Genomic DNA, 18,989 nt, shown 5'->3' with positions numbered 1-18,989 from the left:
TGCCATCCCTCCCCAGAAAAGTAGTCATTTTCTCCAGGGGATCTCTGTAGTATGTAAAGCAGTTGTAATTCCGAGAGAATTCCAGGCCCCACCTGAAGATTGGCAACCCAGAAGTTCCTGGAGAGTTGGGGGCAGGGTCTGGGGAGGGAGCTCAGCAGGTATGTGGTTCCATAGATTCTACCCTTCAAACCTACATTTTCTCCAGGGGAACTGAACTTTGTGGTCTAGAGATCAGCTGTAATTCTGGGAGATCTCCAGGCAGCCCTAGTAGCCTTTCAGGCTTTGCTGCAGTCTTTTCCATAATTTTGCTGTGAAGCAGTTGTAGGAAACATTGGAGGAAAGCCAAGGAACTTCTACAATGCTATGGGGAAGCAGGGAAAAAAACACTTCTCAACTGCATCAAACCTGAAGCAAATAAACCAAGTGGAAATATCACAGATCTTTATTTGACTAATTCTTAAGTCTTTTCCAAGACTATAATGCTGTGGTATAAAATCCAGCACTATTAATTTTCTTGGACTTTTTCTCATTTATTCATACATGCATCTTCCAATACTAAAGAGGTATAACCACAGGATGAATCTCTGCGGTAAACAGTGAGCCAAAAATGTACAGCTGCAATCCTTGAAAGGCGAATACATATTTATTTTAATATTAAAAGGAAAAGTACATTGATTAAAAAAAATTAATGGAAGGTGCAAAGATATAAATGCAATAGAACCACAATAGATATTTGTGATCTTGTATCTTATTTTATCTTGTAAGGTGACAGGCAGTGATTACATAACTATATGCTTGGAAGAAGCGGCAATCATTGCCCTTTATTCATTCTAACCTCCCAGACTGGCACATGCATGAACGTGGGAGAACACATGTACTCACAAACCTGCCTTATGCAGAATCAGACCCTCGGTCTGTTATGATCAGTATTGTGTACTCTGACTGGCAGCACCTCTCCAGGATCTCACCTCCTTGCTGATTCTTTAACTGGGATACTGGGGATTGAACCCAGTACACACGAAGCAGTTGCTCTAATCATGCTTGTATAGCCTTGTGGAACTAGTCACCGTAATGCAATTGCAGCACTTTCTTCTTCTTCTTCTGCTTCTTCTTCTGCTTCTGCTTCTTCTCCTCCTTCCCCTTCTCCTCCCCCTCCTCCTCTGCCTCTGATATGGTCCCATTACACTATTCCAATCTATTACAGGGTGCGGGGAGCCAAATTTGTGGTTCTTCCAACATCATTTTCTGCAAATAGGAAGGCACCCCCCCCCCCCCGCTTTAAAAGAATATTTAAGGGTATACCTACACAGTCAAGAAATTGGTTTAGTAGTCATTCTTTCTTTTATTTGTTAGCTCATTTGACCAAAGGTCTCAAGCTCAGAACTTGTAACACGCATATCCACAATTTAAAACAATCTACAGCAGTACATACATACAGGATCACTACAACAAAATCACCACAAATCATTATCTTAATAGGGTATAAGAGCAGAGATAATATATAAATTACATAAAATCTTTAATCAGAATAAAATATATAAATATATTAAAAAAATTAAAACCAATACATTGAATATGCATAAAACAGGGTAGGGAAATATGAATACAGGTGTCTCCTATTCATTTCTAAGTAATGCAAGTAACATTTCAGTGTTGTTTAAGGGAGTTTACTATTGTTAGGTATTTTGCCACGTAGTGCGTCAACTCTGGGTCAGAATCTGCCAACAGATGGGCTAACCCATGATTCCAGGGGAAGTTGATGTTTAAGTAATGCAGGAATAATCCACTGGGATCTAGGGGCTTCCCACTGGTGGCAGAATAATATAAGGTGGTCCAGCGTCTCTATTGTACCGCTTGCACAGTCACATAAACTCATTCTATCTTTCAGAGAATCCTGGGTATTATAGTTCTTTGGGCTTTATCACCAAAAGGTTCCTAACACCATTACTAAACTCCAGTTCCACTGTATTTGGGGAACTCCTTGACAGTTAAGCTGTTATAAAACAAAGAGAAGCGTCCAGTGTAGAGATGCTGTTTGCTTTCCAAGACTGGATCCCTCCACTGTGCTGGATAGGATCTGATCTAAGAAGAATCCTTACTAAAAGCTGCATACAAGAAAACAGTCACATTCTTTCTGTGTGCTAAGGTGGAGTTATGTCCTATCATATTAGCCGATTGTCTGAATCTACCCCAAGTCTGCTCAACAGGCAGCAACTAGATGTGTCAGGGATTTGTCAGGGATGCTTTAGGCTCACCCTGCATTGGGCAGGAGGTTGGACTAGAAGGTCTGTATGGCCCCTCCCAACTCTGTGATTCTGTGATGTGTTTGTGTCGTGACAGGTCCATTATCCTCATCGTGTGGTGTTCCCCCTGTTACTCCCAGCATCGTCAGTTCTGCTGCCATCGCTGTCTCTCTGACAACTGATGAGGCCAACGTCACCATCCCTGCTCAGTCACACAATGGGGAAGCTCCAAAGTCAGAGGGACAGAAGACCAAGTCAGTGCGACCAAATACTGCCCAAGGGTGAGTAAATGAGTCACTTATCATTAGAAAGGAACTAGGGGCGGAGGCACTGCATGGAGGAAATTCACATCCAGAACCTCAGGGATGCACAGCAAAATCGGACCTGCAGCTTCCTCTCAGTTCTGGAATTTTCCTTCCTGTGACAACTTACTTATATGCAGCAGCGGTGCCAGGGTTTTTGGCGGCCAGCTGGCAGGCTGGGCACCCGCGCCTACACACACGCACACACTGGCCTGCGTGATGGGTGCACGGGCACCACCAGCCCAATTGTTGCAGCGGGCGGCTGGGACGGGGCGTGGGTGGCCTCCCAGCTCTCCTGCTCAGTTGCCCTGTGCCGCTGCAGACGCCTGCCCGTGGCTGCTGCACCTGGCCGGGGGCATGTGCTCACGGTGGCACAAGGCGGGAGGGCTCGGAGGCTGCAGCTCCATGGTGCGTGCTCCCGCCACGTGCGCCTCCTCCAGCACCCCCTCCGGCACCACGCACCCTGCGGCCACTGCCTACCTGGCCTCAATGGGCGTGCCAGCCCTGCTTATATGTCATCTGAAAATGGTGGAAAGACAATTTTTGTTTAAAGTGGTGGTGGCCAGGGATAGGGCAAGATGGGTTTAAGCAATGTGACCGAGCATTTTGCTGTGGAGGTGTCCTCACCTGGCTAGAACAGGCTGTACATTGAAATAAATAAAGGCAGTGGTTTTGAATTAGCAAAGAGGCTGTGAGATCGAGGTGCAGAGTTACAGTTCCTGGGTTGTGAGACCTGACCTCCTTCAGGGCTTATTGGGGCTTCTTCCCTGAATCTTCAGCTTTAATAATAATAATAATAAAAAAGCCTCTAACATTTTTATGCACGTCTGTATGTGCCATTAAGTCATAACCAGCAAGGGGCTTTCAAGGCAAGTGAGAAGCAGAGGTGGCATTTTATTCTGATGCAGAAGAGCTTTTGCATCCAAATAAGGCTCCTTATGCTGGAATAGAGTGCCACACTACTAGGGGTGTGCGATTCAGGTTTCAAATTCGGGTAAAGTACCCGAATCGAACCTGATTCACGATGATTCAGGATTTCATGCTGGGCTCAATTCAGAAACCCTGAATCAAAGCTTCCCGAAGCAATTCGTATTGCTTCGGGAAGCTTCGGGGGGTTAAATGCGTCCTTACAAGCCGCTGCAAAGCAGCACGGAAGGGGACATTTAAACCTGCAGATCAACCTGCCAAACAGCTGATCCACAGGTTTAAATGCACCTTTCTGTGCTGCTTCGCACAGAATTTCCTGCTGCAGCAGCGGAGGAAGCGGCAGGGGCCCCGTAGGAGCCAGCTTCTTGCTTACCTGCCACCCAGCTGGCCGCTAATGTGGTGGAGGAGGTGGTGGCAGGGGCCCCACAGGAGCCGGCTCTGCACTTCTTCGCCACCCAGCTGGCTGCTAAGGTGGAAGAGGAGGCGGCACGGGCCTCTGGAGGAGCCAGCTCCAGCCTTCCCTACCACCCAGCTGGCCACTAAGGCAGCAGAGGAGGCAGCGCAGGCCCCACAAGAGCCAGCTTTCTGCTTCCCTGGTGTGCAGCTGATCGGCCTCCCCTCTCCCTGCTGGCCAGGTAAGTGGGGTGGGTTTGTTTGCCCTGGGGGGTGGGGTGAGGGTGAGGGACTTTGTTCCCCCTCACTCCAATATGCTCCAAATCTTTACGGAGCATATCGAAGCGAGCTAAATACCAGAAGCCGCTTCGGGATTCTGGTAATTCTGGATTTTCCCCCCAAAGCGGGAAACCCAAATTTTGGGGGAGTGCACACCCCTACACCATCCAAACAGGGCTATATGCACGCATGGTTCTTGCTTTATTTCCGCAACAAAAACATTTTAAAGAAACAACAGTTTTTCAAAACAACTCTACAGGGGAATTTTTTTAAAAAATGTATTTATATTATTTTAGTCCGCCTTTCTCACTGATGCTCAAGGCAGATTCCACAGTATGAGTCAGGACAGTCAGTTACAAAGATATTTCCATAAACATGTAAAGGGGTATATATATCCAAATGTGCAAAGATTAAAACCAGCAGAAATCCAATACAGAGCTGAAGAAATGCTGGAACAGAGCTTAAGCAGTTCTGACATATTGAACAACCTATGAACTACCTAGTAGTCCTCTGGGTCCTCACACCTTTTGGCAGGAGTGAATTTATCAACCCACTGCTGAGTTTGTGTTCTTGCTTATCATATTTATATTCCACTTTCACTCCAAAGTTCACAGGGTTGTACCATTTGCATCCACCTTGTGAGGTAGATGAGGCTGCAGGAGTCCTCCCTGTGGCTGAACAGGGATCCAAACTGAAGCTTTCATGATTCACACACTCAAAACTCTTCAGTGTATCACATCAGCTGTTGCTTCTGTTTGTTTGCTCGGAGAAGCACAGGTTGGAAAATACGGCAGGGCACTTTCAGCCCATCCAAGGCTCCATCCTTGGTGCTTTCTGCCACCATCCCTTCTCTCCTTCCCGTGCTGCCCGCAACCTGCCCTTCACCTGGCTCCTGCTGCTTCTACAGCTCTCTCCCACCCAGGCACCCTCAGCTCGCTCGCTCTCTGCTGCAGCCTTTCACTCTCGCTGCCAGCTGCTACAGCCTCCTCGGTGCTCCAAGCTCAGCCACTCCTCTCTGCTTCTTTCACCCTCCTGATTGCCCCCCTCCAGCCTGCCCCTGCCTTAACCCTCTTTGCTCTTTCTACCCAAATCCCCAGAAGGCGGTTGCTAATGGCTACACATGGCAGACACCAGAAATTAAGCCTCTGACATTTTGCCCCGGGGGATTATATCTTGAACACTGTGAAATGCTGTTTTCTTGATGGCAAAACAAACTCACGTTTTTCAGTAATGGTCCAGGAAGCTGCAAAATTCTGCAACATGACTTATGCAAACAACTCAGACTGTCTAATTATAGTTAGCTAATTATTTGACCTAGCGAGTCAAATCTCACAAGAGGCAAATTCAGTGAAGCTTTGCTAGAAATGTAATAGTTATTGGGGGGGGGGGGGGGAAGGATTGCAGCAAAACAGCCCATAATAGAAAAATGCATGTAAGACAGGGATGAGTCTTTTGGGCACTTGCAAGTGAAGACAGGAGAGTTACCACTTGATTTATGGGAAATGAAAAGGGGAATGAGGAAGAATAGGAAAAACGTCTTGGAACCTGTTGTGGAAGGCTGCTTGTAAATCAAGGCTACAAAATACTTTGCAGAGTTATTCAAGAGGACACACCGTTGAAACCCGTGGGCTTCATTTCCTACTAAATGCAAACAAGCTCAGGCAGCAAAATGCTCTCTAATGCCTGTGAAATGGTTCTCAGCATTGTCACATTCCCATATGATCCAGCAACAAAATCCACAGCAGGCTTAGGCACATGAAGAATTGGGTTTGCTATATAGCAGGCTGGATTCCCACTACCTGGGGAGGACACCATGATTGTGGGCCATTTCCCTTTCTCATTGCAAGGGAATGAAGTACTCTTTGTTCTGTTGGCTTGTACAGAGCAAAAGGAAGAGTCTGAATTTAGGAACACTATTGATAGGACCACCGTTGCAGCTACTCCCCATGTGGTTCCATTTATCTCCTTTCCTTTAAATCTTTCCTCAAAATCTACCTTTTCCATGAAGGTTTGGGCGTAACTCTTATGCCTCTATCCACAACTGAACTGAAGCTGAAGTCTATACAGTGCAGCTCTGCCTTATGCCTTCTAGTCTTTCTTTTTCTCTGCTGCCAAAACGAATTGGTAAGCACCTCTTGTGTCTCACCTTGAGTTATCTCCAGCATTGTTAATACAAGAACTATCAAGTGCTTCCACGGCTCTCAGCCTTCAAGGGATGTGCGTATCTTGCCTGGTGTTAAATTTAATTTTTAAGATTGTAACTTTCAGCCTGATTAAGAGTTCTAGAGAACCCAACAATGTGCAGCACCCTGTTTATTGTCCTTTCGGTTGGTCCTAATAAAAGGTATTGCATGCATTTTGTTCTCGTTTTTGGATTTTACTTTGGGCCAGCATAACCGCCTACCTTTTTTTTCAAAATGTTCTCCCTGTATGTTTAAAGAAACAAAACAAAGCATAGTACTTCTGAGAGTGAGATTCTAGCTTCTCCCTAATGCGTTCTGCATGGAGGAAAGCCTTTTTTAAAAAAATAATAAGAGGGGAGCATTCAAATCAAGGTTTTAGTGGGAAGGAGGCTGATGAGAAGCATCAAGTTTAAACAGCACTTGGATATATTTCAGATGAAATGCCCCACTCCAAATGCACTCTGTTTTTGGAAGACTTTGTTGTTTTAGAAGGCTTTTTAATAAAGGTTTTATCTTAAGTAACTATGGAAAAGTTTTCAAGACAGTCTTTATTGAAAACAAAAAAGGATTTAGCTCTTTGGTGTTGCATATCTGTTCTGTAGACCCAACTGAAGCAGTGAGCTGGCCACAGCAATAGGCACTCCTGTGGAAATCTGGTGTCCAAGCCCCCCAAATACAGAGAGGGTGCATTGGCTGCCCCCTGGTGCCCTCCTTAAATGGCACCCTTGACTTGTACAAGCCACCCCTCTCTTGCAGCCTGAAAACCTACAGTCCCAACCAGTAAAAATCGGCTAGGATTTTGTAATGAGTGGACAGGCATTACTTTGTCCTTTTTCAAACGCTACGGAGAAAATCCTGTGTACTTGAGAAGTCAGAGTGGGATAACAGTTCAGTTTCAGACTGGAAGTTTCAATAAGGATGGCACCAGTATTTTGCTCTAGTCCTTTTCTTTCTCTAGTCCCACTAGGGGCTGTAGGAAGCCATTAATCTGTCTCCGAAGCCTGCTTTTTTTTGTCATTCCTCATTATTAGAAGACTTTCCCTTGTCTGTTGCTCTTGTTTTGGGTATTCTGAATCCAGGCAGTAAAGTTGGACTACGTCTTGACTCTGCTTCCTTGGCTGTGTTCCTTTGCCTTTCAGCAAACCCTTAGAAACCTGCCCTGAGCCACCAAAGAAGAAGCAGTTTGCCAAGAAAGGGGGCACCACCTCCACTTCCTCCTCCTCCACGTCAGGCCTAAAGAAATTCTTCACTTCCTTGAGCCAGAGCACTAAGCAGCGGCTGGGCAGGTTCCGCTGCTACAGTATGGAACAGATCTCTGCCCCAGGGGCAGACACTCCGATGGCCCTCGAGGAACTGGGCGCAGGCATCACGAGCTCCCCGAAAATAAAGAAAGCACCTTCTCTGCAGTCCTTGCAGCTGGTAAGTCCTAAGGGTGTATCCAGTACGTGCACCAGAGGAGCTGTACTTGGTTTGTGCAGGGCAGCAGTTTTCAAGCTGTGTCTCAGGCATTGGTGAGGTGCCTACAAGGAGGTTAACAGGAATACAGGCCAAATGTTTTCTGGAAGACAATATTTGCCCACCTCCATCAGTTGTCTATCTCCTCCCCCCCCCCCATATTGGCAGTTTGCATCTACAGGAGGGTAATGGGTAGGACTACTAGGAGCCACTACAGACCCTCCAGACAGAGATTCCCTCTGGGCCCCTCCCTGCACCACCCAGACTTAACTAAGTGACTGCATGAAAACAAATCACAGGACTTGCCCAGCTCCACGGGCCCCCCAAATGACTGAGGTCCCTGGAACTTTGTCTCCATGGCCTCACCTCTTGGAATCCCTGGTGTTCTTGGTCACCACATGCAATGAGGCGGTGCAGGGGGCCTGGATCAGCACCCCAGATAAACAGAATGTGAGCCCTGCAGCACACTGGTTCTTTGGTAGATGCACCAGGTATGCTCCTTGGAAGACAAGTCAGGGGCTGCTTCAACGTGCTGAGGATTTTCTGCACTGCTTTTGTTGCCTCTGTGGAGGTGGAGCCGTGTGCACTGACAAAGAAGTTCCCATACGTAGGAAGTTTCGGTGTGCTTTTCTTCTTTCTGATTCTTCCCTTCCTCTCGTGTTCCACAGCAGATGTGCTTTGGCTCCTGAGGGGAGGGCATGTTCATCACAGCGGCCATGGTAGCTCATGACCCCACCCCCTTTTTGTTGTTTTCTTCATGCATGTGCTATAACACTATAACTGGTCTCTTTAAGATTTAAAATAGGTGCGGCAATAGATCATTCCACTGCTATCACACTACTGCAATGACCAGATTTTTAAAAAAATCTCCGATGGCACAGCAGGAAAAAAATGTTGGGAAAACGGCACTCATGAGGGGCTGACAGCAGGAAGTTGATGATGTGAGTGAGACTTTTGCAGGGCAGGAAAAGCGCACAGTTCCTTCCAGGTGGTGCGCTAAAATATTTGGACGGCATTCTTTCCAAAAGGATTAGAGTAAAGAAGCTTTGGAAAGGAGCATGCTGAGCAAGAGCAAAACCTGGAAACAAGACAATTACAGCACACCATTAAGAGGAAACTCCAAAAACAAAGTTCTTCAGTTTGGAAATCAAGGCTTCTGTGTGGAAGCAATTGAGAAAGGGGCTCCTTAAGGCAGAAAGTTTGAAAACCACCAGCATAGAGAATTTTGATTATTGCTAAAATATGTAGCAATGTTAGAATCCTCCCATAATTCACTGTCGTGCTTCCAATGCCGCTTGGGGATGGAACACTTTCTGTAAATGGGAGACCTTGGACTTGCATCAGCACTGCTTATTTGCAGCCCCCTGCATGGCATAAAGAACCCAATGTCAGTTTTGTGGTGGTTCCTGTTTTTAACCCCCACACCTTGCAAGGGTGTGTACAGATGTGATATTATATGAGCCATGGGACAGCTCTGGAATGGCGTTCCCCCCATTCTGTTCAAACACTTCTTAGCCAGCCATTGCCTCTTAAGCTCTTGGTCTGACTTTCAGTGCTTTCATTCCTCCACAAGGTGTCACCCTTCAGCCAACCACGGAAATCCTCTTCTGTTCAAAATTTGCATTCTCTGTTGGGCAAGACGGATCGGTCCAGCCTCTACCAGCTGGCGGAACCAAAGGATGGAGCATCTGTACCTGACAGGTAAGGACCAGCAAGTCGAAAGAAATGGCTGTCTGTGGCCGTCCACTTTAAATCCATCCTTTGTCCAACACGGTTCCGTGGGTTTGGGTCTGCTACATAGGGATGGTTGTATCCTGCCTTGATCATTCACACGAATCGGTAAAATATTCATAAAATGCTGACAATCTGGGTGCAATTTAGTGATCACGTTTCCCTGTGACAAATGCAGAACTTCAGCCCCAGTATCTGAAGAAGGGAGCTCCGATTCTGAAAAGCTTACACCCTGAAAATCGTGTTGGCTTCTAAGGTGCTGCTGGACTCAAGTCCTGTTGTTTACTGAGTGCAGGGTCTGGGTGTCTTTACTGGTGCACTCTGACATCAAATGCACAATTGACTTACATTATTGTTTTACTGCTTAAAATCTGATCCTACATGGATCTACCTCCACTGCCACCCAAACTAAAAGGCCCTTAGCCAACTGGATAAGTTTGTGAGCAGAATAAATTTATCCAGACACAGAAGTGATTGTGGTAGGTTTTTTTAAAACATTCAAGCAATGCTATTTTTACTTTGGGCCTTAGGGGTGGGAATTCCCATGGTGGGAATTTTTGATATATGAGTTGTTGAAAAGTGGGCTGCAGATAGGAAGAAGCGTTCTTGGAGGGAGGATGATAGGGAGGTAAAGCCAAGAGCTGAATTCTGCAATCTTAAACATATTTCCTGGGAAGTAAGGGCCCATCTACACATTGTGTTTTTCCCTTGCTGCATGAAATATGTATGTTTATATGTTCACCCGCTAGGAACTCAGTTTCCAGGAGGGTGGGGCCAGATGGCCTTGCCGTGTTCCTCCTGACTTGGAATTGCACCCCGGGGAGGGGGGGGCTCTATTTGCCTCTTTGAGGGCTCTACATGTACTGATGGGTGTACATGAAATCTGTACACCTGGGAATTGAGTTCCTAGCAAGGTTCTCACAAGTGCATGTCTGTCTGATGGTCTTTGCGGTAGCAGGACCCAACCCAAGGACTGTGTATTGTGTTGCTAGGTCATTTTAAGCCTCAGTGAACACTGCTGGAACTTTTCCAAGCGTACACCCATTAGGATGCAGTATTTACTCCCCAAGCACTCAAGTTACCTGGAGTCTTGGATGCTGTCTTTTCCTTTTATTTTATCTACCTTTTTTATTGCCCCACTTTTTTTGCCCTGTTGGAGAACCAAAGTTGCTTACAACGTTCTCCATTTCTCCCTTTTATCCTTACAAAAATCCTGCAAGGTAGGTTAGGCTGATGGTGTGTAACCGGCCCAAGGTCCCCAGTGAACTTCCATGGCAGAGTGGGGGATTTGAACTGGGGTCTCCCAAATCCTAGTCTGACACTCTTACCACTACACCACACTGTCTCTCTTAATGCATGCTTTTCCGTGATAAGGGCAAGAAACCTGCTGTTCCTTAAAAACTGGTAGACAGAAGATAGATTATGCAGTTCACACAACGGACAGTTCCAGCTTTCCTGCACTCACCTCTTGATGAGCATTTCCTTTTTTATGGATTTTGTTCCTGGTCTGGTTCATTGCTTCCTCCTTCTAGGAAAGGGAGCGCTCATCCCAGGCGTTCCCTCAGTGTGGAGGACATCGGCTCCCCCAACTTGGCGAGGACTGTTGGACGGGTGGTGGAGGTTTTCCCTGACGGCACTAGCCAGCTCGAACTGCAGCGGTCCCCACAGGGGAACTTTGGATTCCGTGTCGCTTCCGGAAATGGCCGCCCTGATACAGGTGTGTTCTGTGTGATGAATGGCCTGGAATCTTGCAAACCAGGTGCCATCCATTCCCTTTTTATACTGTTATGTCTTCTTACGGAGTTGCCAGTGTAGGTGTGCTTCCCGATAGCATAACCTTCCCCACCCTGATACAAACTAGTACTAGTTTGACTGGTGGGTTTTTTTTTTTTGCATCCCAGCCCAAAATAATGCCTTATAAGGCTAATGTGCTCCCATACCTTCCTGCCGGGAGTTCAGATCACAGGAAAAGGCCCTTCTGACTGTACCATTAACCAAAGAAGCTCGGTTGGTGGGTATACAAGACAGGGCCTTTTCAGTGGCAGCCCCAGGATATGGAACAATACCTGGGAAATGTGCCTTTCTTCCTCACTCTCTGTCTTCTGGAGACAGTTGAAGACTTTTTTTTTCATTTAGGATGGCTTTTGTTTAGCCACTTTTTAATGTGTGGGTAGTTTTTAACAATGTTTTTATTTTTGTTTCTCTTTTATATTGTAAGCTGCCTTGAGCTCCTCTGAGGTGGAAAGGCAGGTAATAAATGTCTTAAATTGTGTTCCTTTTAGACAGGAATGACCAACTTTTCAGTCTAGGCAGCCAGAACATCCCCAAACAAGATATTCTTGGCTGCCTTTTTGGTAGCCAGGTCATCACTGCTGCCCCTCTGTTTCTTGCTGCAGGGAAGTCCCCTCCCACCCCAGACTGAAGAGCAATGACAGGCTGCTTCAGGGGGCTTTGCATCACATAATGCCTTGCCATGATGACCACTGATCCATGAACCAAGTTGCTCAGGGAGCCATGCTGGCCAAAGTCGGGCACTTCCATCCTGTAGTGATAGAAGAGAGGGAAATTATGAACAATTAGCCCGGAAGAGGCTGTTGTCTGCCAATTGCCCAGCCCTGATATATGCTATCAAACTTTATTGCTGAAGAACCCTGAAACACACTAGCATGGCCCGGAGAGAGAACTCACAACCAGAATTTGGAAGTGGCAGAAAGCATGCATGTTTCAGTTAGGCTAGAGCATGCTTTCCAAAATGGGTAAGGGGACTTGTATTCCCTCCCGTCCACCACACCCTGCTGCAGGAAAGAGTCAATCAAACAGGTATGGAAGGTGGCAGATAACACCCACGCGCTTTCTGACCAGGGACCTTTACTGCTCTGCAACTGTTGTTCTTCTGCATTCAGCTAGAATGGAATTATAACCATGATTCTCACATGGAGTTATTTGTCCTGCTCTCACTCTGCAACCCTTATCCTTTCTGCAGAAGCATAAATGTATTGTGCAGCACTACCTGGCGTATCCAGTGTTTTAAACAGGGGTGTTTTTATTACCTGCAGTAGTGTCCAAGTGTGCAGTTGCAAATGTAGCTCTTTTATTAAAAATAGAAGTGTCTAGGGAACTGCAACCTGAAGGTTTTGCCTGAATGTGGATTGTGACCAAACTTTACCAGCTATTGAGGATTTACTTCCAGCTTTAGATGTGTGCCAATTGTTGTTTCTAGAAATGTTTGTTCCGAATTATCAAAACTTATCACAGCCTAACACCTCTCCCTTCTTCATCTCCCTTTGTAAATGTTCCCTCTGGGAGGTAAGAGAAGCCACTCCTAATCAGTGATGAGCACATACTGATTTGCTCTTGACTTTTCCAGATTGGACTTTTCCCCGTGCACTGGTGGAACAGAGTTGGGTTGGGAGGAACAATTTGATGTATGGAAGTTAAAATGTTTGTTCTTCTCTTTCTTTAGTCTCTAAAAAGTCATTTTAAAGGGTTGCCTAATCATTCCTAAAATGGAAGGGATGTTGAGGTTGTAGGTGGCTTTGTTGTGGCCTCAGCCAGTGCCAGCCAGTCAGCACTTAGACAACTATCTCTACCCCTTGCTCTCTCATTTCTTTGTGGGACTTACGAGAGAGGGAAACTGTGACCCCATAGAGATGCCACCCCCAACATGGTGGTCATGGGCACGACGGTGCCTAGTAATGGGTTTCTTGGTGCCAGTTTGCTTCTTTGACAAAGCATCTCTTCCCCAAAGCAAACTTTCCTGTGCTTCAGTAGAGAAGGAGGTGCTTCAGAAGAACCCCAGAGGTATCATCTTTGTCTCTGCAGGGATCTCCCATTTGGAAACAGCTTCCTCCACGGGAGGGGTATGCTTGACTTACAACCTCAAACACTTTGTGATTGGCCCCAATCTCCCCATGGCAGCCATATTATGATGGCTCCCATTCTAAACGTTCCAAAAGTGCCCACAGTCTCAATGAAACTGGGGGACCCCTGCCATGTGGCCAGCACTGCTACTTTCCTTTGCTAGGATTGAAGATTCAACTCCTCTGCACCACTGCTAGCTCTAACTCAAGGAAGGCACTGTAGCTATCCCAGTAAGAGAGCTTCTCAACACCCATAGGCCAGAGTGGGTCATGTGGTACTCCCTGAGCTGTATAAAGGCTCCCAGGTTAAGCTCGCTCACTATTGTGAGTAACCATAGAATGCGGTCCTGTCTCTCTTGTCTAACACCAAGTTGGCCATCACTTCTTGCTTTGGAGTGACTTCCCTGTTCCTCCTTCAGCTCTGCCTTTGGTACAGAGAATGGGAGCCAATCCTGTCACCCCCCCCCCCCCCACAGTGCTATTGGTGGGCCCCTACTTTGGATCTCCAAGGCTCAGTTCAGACATCACATTAAATCATGGTTAAGGAAGTGTAAGGTTTGGCTGGTGTATGAACTGACAAAGCATCATTATGGCTGTTGCTGTGGCTCCAGAAATGGGAACGTTAAGTGGACAGTGAAAGAAGCCAGTCCATCAGCTCAGCCAGAGGGTAGCCCATATGCTTGGCAGCTCAGGCCCTAGCATGGGTTCTAAATCATGGTTTGGGGCAGGGGTTACCAGTGAGTAGCTCACAAGCTGCTGCAGAGTAATTTGGGCAGCTCCTAGACAACCCAGGAAAAGATCAGAAAAAAATCTGCTCTAGACATTTTTTTTAAAAAAATTCATAGGATTTTTCTGTGTGTTCCTTCACTTTTGCTCTCCTTAGTCCAAGCTCTGTTTCTAGGACAGAACAAAAAGAGCGGGAGAGTAGCATGGGGGATATTTTTTATTACTCAGAAGTAGCTGTCACGAAAGAAAAGGTTGGCAAGCCTGATACACTGTCTGAATTGAGCCTGTTGTTGCTTGGCCAATCCTTATAGTTCCATTCAAACTGTTTCAGGTGGGGTAGCTGTTTTGGTCTGCAGGAGAACAGCAGGATTTGAGTCCAGTGGCACCTTAGAGACCAAGAAGATTTTCAGGGTGTATGCTTTCGAGAGTCAGGGCTCTGAAGAATGGAGGTTTGACTCTCGAAAGCTTATACCCTTAAATCTTTTTGGTCTCTTAAGATGCCGCTTGGCTCAAATCCTGCTATCCAAACTGTTCTTGTTAGAACAGAGAGCAGTTCAGTACCCTCCAGTCTCCTCCGCGTGCTGTTCCCATTCTCCAGCTCCCTCTCCTGCAGGCACCCCCCTCACTTTGGCATATCCTGCTCTGGAGTGCTGTGGCTCCCCTCGAGGGACAGAGCCTGGAAGTCACCCAAAGGGCCTGCTCTGTTGGATTCCCTAGCGCCTGCCTCTTTTTTCAGGCTAAGCCTCTCCCTACCTGGGTCAGACAGCAGGAATAACTGAACGCAGATGTTCCCAGGTCCTTTTCCCAGGCAGGCTCCCGGGAACGTTACAACATTTGTGACTGGGATGAGAAAGGCTTGTCCTGGCCTTACAGCACTTTATTCCAGGAACTTGTTTTCGTTGCAATACCCTGGATTCTTGTCTCCACCCTGGGAGGGTGTCAAAGATGAGCTGGGGTGCATCAAGACTGACGTTCCAGCGCTTGGTTTCCTCCCGCCCACCAAAGCTTCTGTGTCCTTAAAAAGGGGGAAATCTTCCTTTGCTGACGTGACAGCTCAGATCTAAGCAGATGTTTTGCCTCTGAGCCACAGCGCCTCCCCCCTCTGCCAAAAAGGAGGGGAGTGGAGGGATTTAGGGTGCCTCCCAGTGCCTGCCTCTTCTTACTTGCAAACCACCCTCTTGACCCCGCCAATTTTTTTTTTGGTAAGTAGGGTTATTTTCTGGTTCTAGCTGGGGGGTAGGGCATCAGCCAAAAACAAGGGCTAGACAGGAACTTGCAGGAGAAAATGTAAGCACTCTGCCTGCTGACCCTTCTTTGCCCATGCCCTCAGCCCCATTATTCAGGAAACCGTAGCTATGAGTAGGGTTGCCAACAGGCCAGGAGGAAAATGGAAGCTTAGTAGGATGTTCTTTACCTCCGTTTCATGAAAAGCTTCTACTGCCCAATTCCATGCATTAAGCCTCTGTTAAAGGGACAGGGCATTTTTTCCCAGGCCTGTTGGCAACGCTAGTAGGAAGCCGTGTCAGGTTTCCCTTGCAACACGGAGCTCCGTGAAATGGATGAAATGGAGATGAAGCACAGTCCATGAGCTGCACCTGAGTCTACTTTGGCTCTCCTAACGTTCCTGACAGTCATGCCTAAGCAGCAAACTTTATGTGATGCTAGAAAAATAACAGTTTAGAATCTGAATAAAGCAAAGAGGGCTGAAAGCAATGAACACTTTAGTATGAACATTCCGAATCTCTTCCACTGCATGTACTAGGTTTTTTTTTTCCCCGGGTGCAGTTCTAGACATATGTAAGGAGAGGCTCCATCTAGACAGTTTATGCCAGTGTTAAAGCTTCTCTCTGCCACGCAGGTATGCCCAAACGCAATCCTGTTTACAGAGTTTTGTTGGTCTCTGCTGCAGGCTACATAGCTGCTAGAAACTACGGTCATAGATCTTGGTGCAGTCTGGCATGATGAAGATCATGTATCTCCCTCCATCTTTAAAAGACCAATTATGTATGTGTGTGTGGCCCAGAATAGTTTCCCTAATCAAAACTAGGACCCTGAACATTGGCACTTGAAGGTTAAAAAAGAGGACGGGGGGGGGCAGTTTTGGTTAGCAAAACAGTGCATGGACAGAAAAGGTTAATCTCCCCCCCCCTTCCTTCTCCATGGCCCTGATCCAAACTGGGTCCATGCATGCATTTAAGGCAAAGAATGTGCCTTTGTAACATGGCTGGCGTTGAGCTATGGGTAGTACCCATCTTTACCCTGTGTATATCTGCTTTTTCTTCCTGCAGCTGTAGGCTGTTTTATTTCATTAATGTTTCATTTGCACAGGTGTATCTTAAGCAGAACTTTTGTATGGATTCCCTGTTGCTCTCTTGGCAGACACAGGCCTTGGGGTAGTGCTGAAATTGGCCCCATAGGACAGACCGTGGCGGTTCCCAGGTTCAGTGAGAAAACCATGGGTCCCTATGCTGTGCAGATTTTGGAGGCTAAAAGGCCACAGGTTCAAGATACCCGTGCATGCTTTTTAAGTGTGGTACATTACGATAGCCTGACACTTTGGAAAACTTCACCAGCTTCCCTTGTAACACTTTCCGAGCAGATGGGTCTTTCTAAAGCCAAAGCTCGCTTGTGGGGAGAAAAAAAAGCAAGCTAAATTGATTGGTGGGTCCCAATAAAAGACACTTGAGAATGAAAGCACTGGGGGGGATCCTACCTGTATCCAACCTCTCCAGTGACCTAAGTTGGTTTCTTTGTTTTGGCTCAACTTTGAAGCCTCCAAATTAAGTGGTTCTTCCATTGGACAAAGTTGGAAGAAGGTTTCTTAGGCTGGAGAAAGGCTACATGGAGTGTGGTTGGATCTACCCCCGTGTGCTTGAGCAGAAGAAATGGCAGGAGCAGGAAGTGGCACCCTTTTCCAAACCTTCAGATAACTGCGTGCTAATAGGAACTGAATGGAGCCCCAGCGCTGCAGCACATTCAACATTCCCGTTACCCTTATGCTTTGCATTTTCAAACCTGAATCAACTGAAGCCAGGAAAATGGTGGAAAGGGGGAGCACAAAAGCCTGCCTTAAGGAACCAGATCAGAAGATGGAAGTCGTCCCTACTGGCAAGCTTCTAAATGCTGTTTTTGTTTTTCCTCCTCCACTTGGCAGGCATCTACGTCCAGGAGATGGCAGATGCAAGCACAGCGAAACTCTATGCTGGGCTCCTGGGAGTTGGAGATGAGATCCTGGAGCTGAATGGTGCCAAGGTGGCTGGGCTGGGCCTAGCCCACATCAATGAACTGCTCCTGTGGGCAGACACCCTCTCGGTCCGAGTGCTGAGGCAGCGGCCTGTTCGGCGGTAGCAGAGAGGGGCAGAGAGTGCTTGCCGAGGCTTTTCCATGTGCCAGAGCTTTTCACTGCTCACGTGGAGCCTCTGGTGCCTGCCTGAGACTTGGAGCAGTGCCTGGCTCGCATCTCCCTCTCATTGCCTTCCTGGTTTGGATGTGGGAGGCGACGCAGCCCAACCCCACAGGCTGTGCTGTATCGCAAGCTCTGCGCGCTAAATATTTAATTTATGTAAGGTTCTGAAAGACAACATGGATCTTTCTCTCCATGGCCAAGAGAATTAGCAGGAGATATTTGGCACTGATAGACTTCTCCTTTATGCGTGGGACGAAGCGACAGAAACTGTACACAACAAACTTGGATGGTTAGATATAGTTATCTCCTTTCCCAGCTTTCTTGTTTCCTTAAACTTTGAAAGGTGCTGGATCATCTTGAAGTCACATTCTGAGCAACCAGATAGGCCTGGTGGATCAAAACCAACTCACAGATGTTCAAGGCACAATTTGTTCTTGATAAGAATTTTGCTACTTCACCAACGACATCTCCCTTAACAGATCTGTCTAGTGTGATGGAGAAAAGTGTGGAGATGTCACTAATGGGTATTTTTTTAAAAGAAGTTTCCAAGTTTTGAGAGGTTGTGTTGGGTAACTGGTAATTGCATCCCACAGTTAAAATAGTGTGTGGCCCTGCAGAACAGCTTGCCTAGATCCATTCTAACTGTCCCTGTGCTCTGATAAGGGACACTATAAATTTGACCTACAGTCCCACTTTCTGTCTCTCGTATCTTTGTTCTCTTCTCCTTTCAACTTGTGACAATGGCCTACTTCTCACTGAGGTGCCTGGGCCATGCCTCCTTCAGACTGCGGGTATATATTCCATTGATCAAATGCTCTTCCATACAAAACCAGTTCCCTGTATATTGAAAACTAGCATGTCAGGAAGGTTAGGCAAGAAACCTTTTCTTTGACATGCTACTTTTTGTTGTGCAGGGAATATTTTGCGTGGAGGGGCATTCAGTTACATGACTATATTAAAGCAGTGCAGCTAGGAGGGCTGGGTCAACCCACTATAGTCTCCTGGTAATTTTTCCCGATCCCTGCTGCACTTCACAGGTCAGGGGGGAGAATGAGGAATGCTAGTGTGCAACATTACTTCCAGCACTAAACCAGAATTGCCATCATCACTTTGGGGGATATTCTAGAATTCACCCAAAACTCTATGGTTTAACCATAGTTCAACTCAGTTTCACCACAGGTTTTTTTTTTTTACCATAGAGTTTTTGGTAAATCCTAGAGTTTGGGGCTAATGTGATTATGTCACTTCCAGTTTAGCACCAGGTGTGATGTTGTATGCTGGTGTACCTCTTCCTGGTTCCCAATTCCTCCTGGAGGTTTGCCAGCTATGGCTGGCAACCCTATGTATAGCTCAGGCATCACTTGTCTTGATGAGAACTGGGCCTGAATTTGCTGTTGGGGTGAAGTGTGCTATTGCTCTCTGTTGTCTTGAGTCCTGGAGATGTTTTTTTTTCTCAGTAGCCCCAAAGACCAGGTTTCCCCCGA

The 18,989-nt window shown here is 46.7% G+C and overlaps 1 protein-coding gene across 1 annotated transcript in view; it reads left to right on the top strand.

Moving 5' to 3' along the window:
- Positions 1 to 18,989, top strand: part of KIAA1614 (KIAA1614 ortholog) — a 36,613-nt gene extending 17,624 nt beyond the window's left edge. Inside the window, exons 6-10 of the mRNA XM_054981181.1 lie at positions 2,341 to 2,524; positions 7,467 to 7,746; positions 9,356 to 9,483; positions 11,046 to 11,230; positions 17,254 to 18,989. Of these exons, the coding sequence (XP_054837156.1) occupies positions 2,341 to 2,524; positions 7,467 to 7,746; positions 9,356 to 9,483; positions 11,046 to 11,230; positions 17,254 to 17,447 (971 nt within the window). The 3' untranslated portion in view covers positions 17,448 to 18,989. The remainder of the gene's footprint in view (positions 1 to 2,340; positions 2,525 to 7,466; positions 7,747 to 9,355; positions 9,484 to 11,045; positions 11,231 to 17,253) is intronic.

The sequence above is a fragment of the Eublepharis macularius genome, chromosome 5, assembly GCF_028583425.1.
Source record: "Eublepharis macularius isolate TG4126 chromosome 5, MPM_Emac_v1.0, whole genome shotgun sequence".
In the NCBI taxonomy this organism is placed as follows: Eukaryota; Metazoa; Chordata; class Lepidosauria; order Squamata; family Eublepharidae; genus Eublepharis; species Eublepharis macularius.
The sequence above is the reverse complement of the archived record's forward strand: the minus strand, read 5'-3'. Positions and strand labels throughout refer to the sequence as shown.